This window comes from Centruroides sculpturatus, unplaced genomic scaffold (genome assembly GCF_000671375.1).
Source record: "Centruroides sculpturatus isolate CEXI.00-Female unplaced genomic scaffold, Cexi_2.0 scaffold286, whole genome shotgun sequence".
Taxonomy (NCBI): Eukaryota; Metazoa; Arthropoda; class Arachnida; order Scorpiones; family Buthidae; genus Centruroides; species Centruroides sculpturatus.
In genome coordinates, this window is record NW_019384581.1 from 430,816 (window position 1) to 443,962 (window position 13,147).

General features: G+C 31.2%; 1 protein-coding gene across 1 annotated transcript in view; it reads left to right on the forward strand.

Moving 5' to 3' along the window:
- LOC111624473 (mannosyl-oligosaccharide alpha-1,2-mannosidase IA-like) overlaps positions 1-13,147 on the forward strand; it is a 52,436-nt gene continuing 39,289 nt past the window's right edge. Inside the window, exon 1 of the mRNA XM_023367317.1 lies at positions 1-663. Coding sequence (XP_023223085.1) covers positions 46-663 — 618 coding nt within the window. The 5' untranslated portion in view covers positions 1-45. The remainder of the gene's footprint in view (positions 664-13,147) is intronic.

Below are 13,147 nucleotides of genomic sequence, written 5' to 3' on the forward strand. Positions count from 1 at the left end.
ATGAGATGAGTAGAAGATCTGACGTCGAGACTGTCGTCTTTCGGAATGGCGACGACATCAATATTACCCACTTATCAAAGGTATGTAAATGGGATTCCAATCATTTCCACCGGAAGGAAAACTCTACGGTTACGTGAGAAATACGTGGTTGTACTGATTCTCGTTAGTTTTATAACAATATGTATCGGAACAGTGTTCTTCCTACCCGAATTCCGATCTAGTTCAATCCATTCGGCATACATGCACATTAGAGATGCTGGTTCAGATCTTCTTTTACCTCCTCCTCCTCAAGATCAAGAAGGTAATGTTCTAAGGCATAATGACGTCAACAATAATGATCCTCACAGACTGGTCGACAGGGCCAAGTTAATCGAGAAAATTCATCAGGATTTAGAAAAAGAAAGACAGAAAAATCTGAAAGAGAACCAAGACAAGGCACAAGTTGAAAAACCTCAATATAATGAACCACAAAGTTCTTCTCCTCCTCCTCAGAATGTTCATTCGAGAGATGCTCGCAATGACTTGATTATATCTAACGCCGCCGACGATACCGCAAATTTAATAGGTAATGACATTATCAGAGATCATCCAGGAGGACCTGGCACTCATGGCGGCGAACCTTCTGATCCCGTGACCAGAGAGAGAAGAAATAAAATAAAAGAGGTTTGTAATTCTGATATTCGTTTTTCCCATACGTAGTTATTTTCATTGTCATAAACTTGTAGAAAAGTATATTGTTGCAGAGCTCTCGACCATCCATGTTTTGTGGATGCGTAGACTGAACCTTTTGGGACATTCCAATTTCCAGTGCTGACTCGCAGTGGCATGCCGTTATTGGAAGTGGTGGATGCACTGCTTCCCTTGTATTTTCTAAAAAATAAATACATATTAATTTTAATTATATGAAAATAATTGCACAATATTTTATTATAACCACATTATGTATCTTATTACAAATTTCTATACTACACATGAAAAAAAAAATAATATTGCTATTGTATATTTGAATATTAGTGACGGAGTGGAAGCGCTGTATTGTCAGCATCCAAAAAGCCAGATTTGTGCATGTGCTTTACAGAGCACCAACCTCACCCGGTTTAGCCGGTAGAAGTCTAGGACCTTGGGTGGATGCTACACATATACCGCATCCAATTCTATCCAGGACTGGTTCTGGGCTGTTAGCTGCCTGCCCGCTACATATTTGGCCGCCCTCGCTCGATTATGCGAATCACGAGTAGATTTATAACTTAACCCAACCGATAAGAATTTACTGGTATGTTTTTATGATTCTGTATAGTTGACAGGAGTTAAAAGAAATCCATTAAAATATTTGACATATTTATTCCGCTCTCCGATTTTATATTACTCACGAATTTCAATGTTAAACCAGTGATATTACAATTTCGTATGTCCCATCTTTAAGGGGATGTAGAAAAAAATGTGTACAATTCTTGTATAATGTTAAAAAATTAACCGTTACTTTGGTAGCATCATTTACAACTAAATTTATTGAATGAGAGAGATGCACGAGGAATAGAAAAAACTCTAGAATTTATTTTCTTTAAATTTACGATTTATGTATCCGTTTGTCACAAAAATTTATCTTTCCACTTTTTTCCCGAGACTACAAATATTTGAGTACAAAGTAACTGGTTTCGACTTATTTCTACTTAAGAAGTTGTTAAATAATTAAGCACTTAGGGAATTGGGGACACAAATAAAACCCTGCTGAAAGAGCTGGAATTTTACTTAAAAGTTTAACCGAGTACAGTTTGAACTGATTTCTTCGTAATATTAGATGTAATAAAGACAGAAATTTTTCCAGTTCAACGAAAGTGACTAAAAGTTGTAATTTTGGAAATTTCCGTGTACACCTGGTCTTAAAATGGATTAGTTAGAAAACAAATGACTTTTAAGTTTAACAAATTTAGATTTTTACAGCTATGGTGAGAAATGTTTAAAATATACAACAGTCCTGTCGCGTCCTTTGAGGTATACTAGTGATGCGACAAAAGAGGCATTTGACATAAACAGTATCGGCATCCTGGGGATTTGGCAGTTCGCATGTATGCACACTCTGCAATGTTTTCGATTCCATCCATTATCCACTCGTAGGGAGCTATTTGACTAAGTGCATTGTTTTAAGATTTAAAAAGTAAAGATTATTTTATATTTTTATGTATGTTTCTTTACAAAGCTATATTTAATTATAATTTTCTTTAAAAGTATATTCATACAGTTGAAGAATATTTTGTACCAGGTATGTACCAGTACATCCATCACACACTTTATTTCACCGAGTAAGTTTTTATTATTTTATTTTTAATTGTAGCCCTTATATCGTTTCTAGCGATTTGGAATGCAATTGTGATATTAGAAATGCATTTAGAGAAGTCTATGGTTTTTATTGGCTTATCGAATAAACGATACGAATGGACCCTAGACCAGTGTTTCTTAACAGGGTGGCCGCGGCCCCCTGGGGGTCCGTAAGGATTTTGCCGGGGGCTGCCAAATTATGCAAGATTTCCTTCAGAATATAATAAAAAGAAAATTGATGTATAACTGAATATCATATTGAAAAGTGAAATAAGAAAGATAAAGTTATCATATTTAGTTTTTTTATTTATTTCTTATTTTTTCCTACATACAACTTTGTTAGTACAGAAGAAATAAATGCAAATATGCTACTTACACTGCACTATTTACTTCTTTTATTTCAAAGTAATTCTAAGAAACTATTAAAACTATTAATGCTTGGAATTTTACATACAAATTCGTGCAGAAAATCTTCCCATGCAAAATTTGCTGCCTTTCGCAAGTACGTATTTTCGAATATTTTTTCTTTTTTCTATGAATTTTTAAATGTTTCTTATTTATTTTTTGTTAAATATTAATGAGCTTTTATGTTTAATTGTGGAGTTTGAATATTATTTAAATAGATAATAAAATAATAAAGTTATGTTTTACATTTATTATATAAAAAAAATAAAGCAATAATAAAAAAATCAATTTATTATAGATAATTTAACAAATATAAATCATTATTAAAAAATGTGGGTCACAAAAAAAATTATGAAATATTTGGTGGGTCGCGAGTATAAAAAGGTTAAGAACCACTGCCCTAGACCATCACTGACGTGCAGTTGACTGATTGCACCTGGATGTTGGCTTCTTACAGAAACACAGCTTCCCTATCATCAAATGTCACGGCACGCCACTGCTGACTTGACACACTCGGCACTCAACAGATATGTTGACTACTGCTTTCCAATGAGTTATGGGTAATTGGTGAAACATTTGAATGAAATCCATCTTTCTGAGAATGGAATTGTGGGAACTAAGCACTTCATGCTTGAAATTGGAAATTGTTGATAATGTCAACTTGTTGGTTTCAACACTCAACATTCATGTTGAAAATTGGAATGCCCCATCTGAAAAGTGGATTGTCCGTGTGTGCTCGATGTTTGGCATTTATTGGCTTGTTTTGTTGATGATTCTGATTCCTATTTTCTAATTCCTCCACTTAGGAGGAATAATGTTTATGAAAAAATGTTTACGCAGCCACATAAGAAGAATTGGTGACCCTTCTGGGGATCTCAATTTTATAGTTAGGGAATCTCTCTTCTACGCAACACTGTGTTAGTATAATGAATGAAAAATGATCAAATATCACATCCAATTTATTTTATCATTTTTGTATGCCTTGCACTAGATTGTCAAAATCACTATATTTTGGTTAAAATTTTGGCTACCAGCATTTTTTTTGGGGCAAATGTCAGGTTTTTTGGCTATGATATCGGCTCTCTTCAAAATCACAGGTTGAGAGCTCTGTTATTGGGAATAAGAAAGGCTATTTCAATTATTGTTGAAATAACTTTTCTTGTAAAGAGAAATATAACTTAAATATTGCTGTTTTTATTTACAAATAACAATATTCTGATTAAGCAAGTTACTCATATTTAAAAATGAAAAATTTTAAACAGAATTCAATAAATATAAATGAAAATTATTTTAATTTATGTATGTATATACAGTATAAGTTGGATAAAATAATTTGTTGTATAGAAAATATACATAAATAAACTGATTCAATCTGTATATTGCTTAATATCAATTGTACGAGAAATGAACTAAGGCTATTTATAATATACAGTGGAACCTCGGTATATGACCTTAATCTGTTCCTGATGTTTGGACTTATACCGAATAGGACATATACCGAACCAACCTTTCCCATAAGAAGTAATGTAAAAATGATTAATCCGTTCTCATGTAAAAAATGGCTGGCTTTAAACACCTCGCTTTTCTGCTTGATTTTTCATGTGATCAGCATGTATCTTTTTAGCTTTCTCACAAATAATTGCTTCTGATACGCTGTCTCTAGCACACTGTTTTTCAGTTATCCAAAGCAAAAGCAATTTCTTAACATGATTTAATGTCTTCGATCTCTGTTTAGAAATTGATTTAACTAATTTTGCAACGTTAGCAGATTTAATAATGTCTTTATTTTTCGCGATTGTCGATATCGTCGTTCTCGGAATATGGTATGCAACAGTTAAAATCTTGAACATGCATGCCACCTTCATATTTCTTAACAGTCTTCTTTTTTAAGTTCCATTGTGATTCTAGTCATTTTTTAGTTTTCTGTTGCTTTTCATTTGCCTTTTTGCAATTCATGATTAATAAAAACAATAAAATTTTGCTTACAAATTAAAATCAGAAGAAATTTAACAAAGTTATAAACTGTGGCACTGTGAACGTCTAGTCTGGCCTAGTACATGATAGTGCTACTTGTTCATAGATGGCACGTATAATTGAATTAAGTTGTATACCATCGTATACCAAACAAAAGTCATATACCGAGCAAAATTTGTTTCATCCAAACAGGACATATTCTGAATTGGACATATTTTAAAGCAGACGTATACCGAGGTACCACTGTATTTTGTTTTCAAAATGCTAATTTAAAAATGAGATTACATTTATTGTAATTTTAGTGATTTTTGTTAAACAAATTTTAAAATTGTGTTCCTTTTTTTCTACCATTTGGGCTTACTTGACTCACTTATTTGTTGGTTGACTTGACATATCATCTCAAATATATTACATGTTCATGTTTTGTTAAAACTTATGTTAATTTGTTATTGTTCATTGAAGATAATATACTATATCTGACATAACACATGATAGTTTGAAAAACTGGTTTTTCAATCAGAAAGTATTCTTGATATATTTAGTCAATATATCAAAGCAGCTTTCAAAATTACCAAAAATGTAATTCTAGTAATCTAAAAAACAGTTGCTTGACTCTAAAATACGTTAATGTGTACATCTGTTGTAGGTGTTAGGAACAAAAGCAACTATTATAAAACCGAGAAGTAATTCTTAGATTTCTATAATCACTATACTTGAATTAAACTCCATTAAATTTTGTATATTTCATTAAATATGTTTTAATTAGAACAATATACAATAATACAACCAGCAAAATCACTAGGGTCAGTGTCACACCTTTCTTTTTTACCACACTATACAGTATCCTTAATAATGTTCGTTTTTTTTTGTACATAAAATGTTACTTGTAAGTCATAATTCTCATGTAGTACTGAATGTAATGGCATAAACAACTAGCAATATTTTTAAGAAAAAATAAGTTTCTGCTAAAATATTGTACAAAAATTTTATGTAATCATTTTGGCATCATCTGGTATGGTCTGCATCTCCTAGTGACACCATTGAATACAACCATTCTGAATGGATGTAGGAAACCAATTTTTAGGAGTTAAAATGATAATTTGTGGAAGTGTTGCTTCATGTCGCCGGCTGTTTTGTGGTTCCTGGACTGGAATAAAAAGATGATAATAGGCAAAAAGACTCAAAATTTATTTTGTATAGCCTTAATTTTTCATTAATTAAATTAGTCAAAATAATCTTGGGCTTCTATGTACGATAATTTTTTAATTATTTTGTTCTTTGAAAAAGCATTTCAGGGAATTAAATTTTTGAGTGATTAATGAGATTTGCATATACTAGTACATAATATAAAATTTTTTGATGAGTGATATCAAAAGAAATAACCAAAATTGTCATTGCACTTCTGGTTGTTTGATATTTTTTGATTAATCATACAATAAGATATTATTTCTCATTGATTAATAAGTAGTTTGTCTAGGTTTTGTTTTTAATTTTGAGAAAATTTGTAAATAATAATAAATGCAATTTCATTTTAAATTGTATTCTAAAAATTCAGGTAACATGCTATAATTGGTTTTAGTTCTGAATCTCATAAACATTAATAAATTAGGCAAGGAATAGATTAATTTAAGAGAGTGTATTTTCACTGCAAGCAGAAAAATCAAGCTCATTTACTAGACCATTTGCTATATTGATTCATGTCTACATTTAAAAAATATTATAACAGATGTCAAAAACAAACATCTGTTATAACATAAAACAGGAAAGTATTGTAATTGTGTCAAGTTTGTCACTTCAGATTTTTTGCAAATCTTGACATTTTGAGACCCCCGAACCCAAAAAAGTAAAAATGGGGATTTTTGTGTGTTGTTGTTTAGTTTGTTTAATATGTTAGGTGAGGCAAAGATTAATAAATAAAATTTGGCATGATAACTTTGTATATAAGAGGCATTGATGCTATTAAATTTTGAAGTATGAAGCTTGAGAGGGGTCATGTATCATATTTCAAGTCGGGTCATTCTTAATGAAAATTTTACTCTTTATTGACATAATACTTTTAAAAACTACTTCCAATTTAAGTCTTTGTTATCTTTTTGTAATAACAATATATAAGCCATTTTTTTAATAACATCTCATAACAGATGGCACCATACAAAATTTTAACTTGGAGCTAGTATTATAGTGCCTTTTAAACTTAAATATATTTTTAAACGGAGATTTTTATCATATTTCAACAAGATTACTTCGTTTAAGCTTTAGTTATTACTTAAATTTTATATCCTAGTGTAATTGAAAGTTATTGGACTTCCTAAAGTTCTCTTTTAAAAGGAACTGTTTCACTTCATTATGCTTTTTGTTGATTGGCTTAGGTGTGTAATATTGCTGGGAAAAGTGTATTTCTGAGATTGCTTTACTCATCAAAACTTTATTAACACCAAAAGACAGTGATCTTAAATTTTTATCTGATAAAAATCTGGTTGGACAAAATAATAATTTCTTTCTTACTCCATGGAAACTTCAAGGAGATATTTCTGTGCACTTCTAAATGCAAAAGAATGTTAGCACAAAGAATATATACAATTAAATTTTCTTTTTGGAGTACCGCCAGCATGGTTTGACACTGAAGTGTATTACATTAGATTAAAATTGTTCCCAAGGTGTATAAGTATGATAATACCAAAGGTCAAGTTCATTCTTTGCACAAGAATGAACTTGATGAAAACTCAAAGGAAAAAAGGAAGGCATTGACATCAAACAATGAGCTATCTCTATATCTTGCATATCTGAAATTTATGGAATGGTGTGACCCAGTAATGTTATATACAACTAGCTAAGATCAATAATATCATCTCATATAGAATAAAACTTTTGAAAGATAAAGTGAACAAAAAACTGCAATGGCTCAAGTATTTCAGCAAGCATAAGAAAAAGTGTGTGCTGGTAAAATGTCAGTGTCACAATTATTTCAATGTTACAGTACCAGAACAAGTCTACTGATTCCTAAAGTTCTCCTTAACTTCCTGTTCTAGTGCTGGGAAAGTGAGCAATAGCTCTTTTCAGCTTTTTTCAAAGTTTACATTACCCTTCTCATATATATATATATGGCAATATAAAATTTAATTCTGTCTGTTTATTTGAGTATCATGTGAGAATGGCTGAACCAGTTTTCTACAAAATTTTGTACATATTATAATTACACAAGTTCCAGATAATCTTGTAAAGGACATAGGCTGCTTTTTGTCTCATTCAATCATTGAATTTTATGTTTTGATAGAACTATTATATCACTAGTAAATAAGCCCGGCATTGCTCAGGCAAAAAGTAATGATAGTGAAGATTAAGGTTATTACATTATAGCCAATCTTACCCATTTTCACAGAATGCAAGAATTAGTCCCTCTGTATCCAGACTAATTAGAGAACTTTTAGATGGGTCTAAAAATACGTTTGATTTCACGAAAAAACGAAAAAAACTGCATGTGTGTCTGTAAATCTTGCACACCGCTTTCTCTTAACACTACCATTGTTACTTAACATTTCCATTGTTAACACTTCCATTGTTGACACTTCCGTTGTTACTTAACACTTCCATCGTTGAAGTTTTAATCCTGTCCCTCTCCTCCTCGGGGGAAAATTTTGAAAAATCCCTTCTTAGTGTGCATTCTCATGATGTACCCTAATTGTGAACCAAATTTAAACTTTTAACTTTCAACCGTTTGGGCTCTGCGCTGATTATTATTATCAACCTGTCTTGATTATATATATAGATTTGCTAGAATAAATAGTTCACATCAGGTCTTTGCCTGAATAGGAAGTTTTGCCCAAATACTGGTGGATGTGAAGTGAACCATAAAATTTGAATACAATATGTTATAGTCATTAATTAATAGGTGAAAGTTGGTGAATTGAAATTGAAATTTGATTGGTTGGGCTGTTATTTGAGCAAAATGTATACATTACTGAATGTATGGTTTGGTTTATGTGGATAGGGCAATATGATGCATTGTGCTATCTGCTGAGAGGGAAAGTCTCCCAGGTGGGCTTTTATGGAAATTGGCTCCTATTTAAGTGTTAGGCCAGTCTTTTGGCCAGGTACAAATCCACAACCAGCTACCACTGTTCAATGTTCAGTGTTCAATTCACTCAGCCACTGTGTGAGCACACTGAATGTATAACCATTGTCATTTTTACCACGGTCAGATTTCCAGAATTTCATAAAAAGAAAATAAAAACACACTATATGCAGCATTGAAAGTTTGTTGAAAGTGCTAGCGAAAATAAAAAACTGTTAATGCTGCAGTCAGTGTATTTTTACTTTCTTTTTATGTGATATTTGGCATGAGGTTCAAGCTGTATTGTGTTCCAGAATTTTTTTTGACATAAAATTGTTTTTGGTTGGTTACATTACATTGGATGTTTTATTTTGTTATACAGTGTTTGTGTTTTCTGAACTGCATTTTGAAGATTTACTCTTTAATTTTCTACAAAAGTCTCTAGATATATTTAGTATATTTAACTAATTTCTAATTAATTTTACAAGTATGTGATCTCTTTAATTACAATGTATGGGGAAAATCAGAATGGGATAGGAAAGTTTAAAATAATCACATTTTGTCTTGAAATGAGTCAATGACATAATGAAAAAAATTTCTAGGAGAGAATTATGAATTGATGCATTCACTGTGCAATTTCATTAAAAATCTCAACAAGTACCAAAGTTAGAAAAGAAAGTACAATTTTGAAATTTTCTTTGTATATTTTATATAGGAAATTTGATGTAACACATCACTAAGTCTCCAGTCTAACTAAGAAAAACATTTTTTCTTGAAATTTGACTTTATTCATCAACATATTCTCCTTCAAGAGTGATACATTCATTCCAATGTTCCTTTAACTTTTTGATGCCTATTTTGTAGAATGATTTGTCTTTGCTCTCAAAATATGCCTCAGTTTTGGCAATCACTTCTTCATTTGAGCCAAATTTCTTTCCCTGGAGCATCTTTTTGATGTCTGCAAAAAGCCAGTAGTCGCTGGGGGCCAGATCTGGAGAGTACAGTGGGTGAGGAAGCAATTTGAAGCATAATTCATTCAATTTAACCATTGTTTTCATCGACTTGTGATACGGGGCATTGTCTTGGTGGAACAGCACTTTTTTCTTTTGCATGTGAGGGTGATTTTTTCTTGTGTTCTACACTCAATCGATCCAATAGTGCCATGTAATAGTCTCTATTGATAGTTTTACCTTTCTCAAGATAGTCGATGAACAAAATAGGCCTACCATGTGCATCCCAAAATATAGATGCTATAAACTTGCCAGCTGACTTTCGAGTTTTTAGTCGCTTTGGACAACTGTCACCAGCTGATGATTTTTTTGATTCAGGTGTATAGTAATGGATCCATGTTTCATCCATTGTTACATACCAATGCAAGAAATCCTTTTTATCTCGCTTTAACAGCTCCAAACAGCGCTCTGAATTGTCAACGTGTTGTTTTTGACCCGGTGTGAGCAAACACAGCACCCATTTTGAAAGCAACAAACACATGCACAAATTTTTGTGTAAAATTGTAAACACACTACCTTCTGATATCTTTAAGGTGTTAGCTATCTCATGCAACTTCATTTTACGGTCTTTCAAAACTGTTTTTTGGACTTTTTTTATGTTTTCTGATACAACTGTTGATTTTAGGCGACCAGAGCATTCAGCATCATCGGTGTTTGTATAACCACGTTTAAATTCAGCATACCAGTCAATAATAGTTGATTTCCTTGGTGCAGTCTCCATAACGCTTATCAAGCCACTGTTTGGCTTCAACAATATTTTTCCCTATCAAAAAACAATGTTTAATCAACACATGAAATTCTTTTTTATCCATTGTTTTGAAAATTACAAAACTGGGGTCACTAAAACCACTGTAACCTGTAAACTAATTGTCAGAATGTCATGAAATTTTGACACGTATTGTTTGAATGTTGGTACTATCCAGAAATTATATGGGTCTAACAACAGTGTTGCCATATATGTGTTAGACTGGAGACTTATTGAGTGATGTGTTAGAACTATGAAGAAAGACTGTTATCAGCAATTCCAGTTCTAACATATATTGACCACCATTATGTTTTGAACACTGAACATACTAGTTTGATTGAAAAAATTTAATTGATTTGGTAATACAACTCTGGGTGAAAAATTTGGCAGATTGAAGTCTCTTGTTTCTCTATCACACTGTCACTTCATGCTGACTGAAGGTTGCTGATTATCACAAATTTGTTCAAATGAGCCAAACATGCATATTGTGATTTTGAGCATACATTAACTTTATTTAACATTAATGTATCATTTTTTCTAAGCAAAATTGGATACCTCAGCGTAGTATATATAACATTTTAATATGGAATTTTGATGATTTTAATTTTAAATTAATTAAACAACACTGAAATTATGTTTATTACTTTTATTTTCCTGGTTACATTGAGATATGCTGTGAGCCTTAAGCAAATATGATCTGAGGCCCATGGATCATATTTGACAAGGAGACATTATACAACAGATGGGCTTTGATGTGTAGTGTTGTCGCATATTCAGAATTTATTGTTATTGTTTATGACAATGACACTGTAAGAGGAGATCATCATTGTATACAATAACTATAGATGCATTCAGTAATATTTGAATGTTTTCACAGTTGAACAATACTTTGCAGTATTAGCTGGTCATTTCAATAATAAATTTATTTATCAAAATTTGCCAGGAATTTTGTCTGGTCTGCCAGCATCCGTGTAAAAAAAATATCAGAACATGTCATTCTGCACAAGCCAAGGTGAGATTTGTCAATGCAGTGAATGTTTATTATTTCAACGTGTTTGGCCTTTTTAATTGACCTTCCTAGGAAATAACTTAAATTTACAATTTACAAAGTGACCTTGGGTTGGTTGACATTGCCATTGGAAGTGATCTGTGTGAAAAGCTTCACACTACTTTGGCAGGTAAGAAATGCACCATTAACGTCCATGTGAAAGCGTACCTACAAAATATAAGAATTTTAATGAGGATATATGGAACTATTGAGTGGTATGACTGAGTGGTTTGTCTGAAAGTGACCTAATTGTCAACTGTATATCATTTAACAAAGTTTGTTTTCCAATGAGATAAGGTAACTGGGCAATTTGAAAAAATTGGAGATTTATAAATTCCCACTGTCGTTCTTCTGTCTGTCTGTCGGTCCTTAATTAATCTTGAGAATGGAGTTAGATAGATGAAAGACGAGATCAGATATGGAAACCTTAGGCATAGAAGGCCACGATTAACTATATATGAACTTCTGATGCAAACTGGAAGTCGCATTATTTCAATTCAAAAATTTTCCACTGTAAGGTGTTAGATAGATGACTGGCACCACTCTATTGTTAAAGAAAAAGTATGATATATGGGGGCAAGCCACTAATTTGAGGTGGAGAGTATATATTTTAAATTAAACAAATTAAAAATATGATTAAAAATTGCAACCCAGCATTGTGATGTCACAATAAATAATTGCTTGCTATGCATTGAAAATTATTAGTCTAATCATTTTCCTTTTATTGTTTTACTATTTCAATTGTATTATGTTTTTATTTTTTTTTTTATCTTAGGATATCAGAAAATAATACTCAGTAAGAAAACAATACATGCAATATTAATACAAGGAAATTTTAAATGATTGTGGTATATAACTATAATCTATGATGAAAATCATACAAGGATAACTTTGAATTAGAAAAGATATGAAAACTATATCTATTACAAAATAGTTAACCCTTGGAAATATTATGTTACAGTAGAAAAGAATTTGTAAAATTATATTTTTATTATTATTAAAATGCTTAAGATTAATTGATTTTTGCTTGCTGATAAATCAAAAATGAATATTTTTCTTAAACAGTATGGGAATGTAATCTTTGGAAGGAAAAATATGTTACAGAATGCAATGAATATGATATTTAAAAATGAATGAGTTTTTATTTTTATATTCAATTACTTTAAATAACTTGAGTATAATTCTTTATATTTTAAGTAAAAATTTTGTGCTAATTAATGCATTTTCCAATATAATATAATATAATATTTAAAGTATTGATAAAATAAATTTCTAATGTATTAAAGTGTAATTCATTTCAGTTTTTTTTGTTTTGCTCATTCTCCATTTCTTGCTAATTGTATTGGGTTGTTCGGAAAGTAATTTTGTTTTTTTTATCACTAGATGGATTAATCGTATTTTCCCGCCATTTTCATTCTAAACCATATTACCATTATATATTTTGACAGTTAGCATTTTAAGGCTTATTTGTAAAAAATTTTGTTAGATTTTGTGCAATTGTTTATTTTTTGTGTCCCATCAAATATGGAAGATCAGAAGCAGCATTTTCGGCATATTTTGCTCTTTTATTACCGAAAAGGTAAGAATGCTGTTCAAGC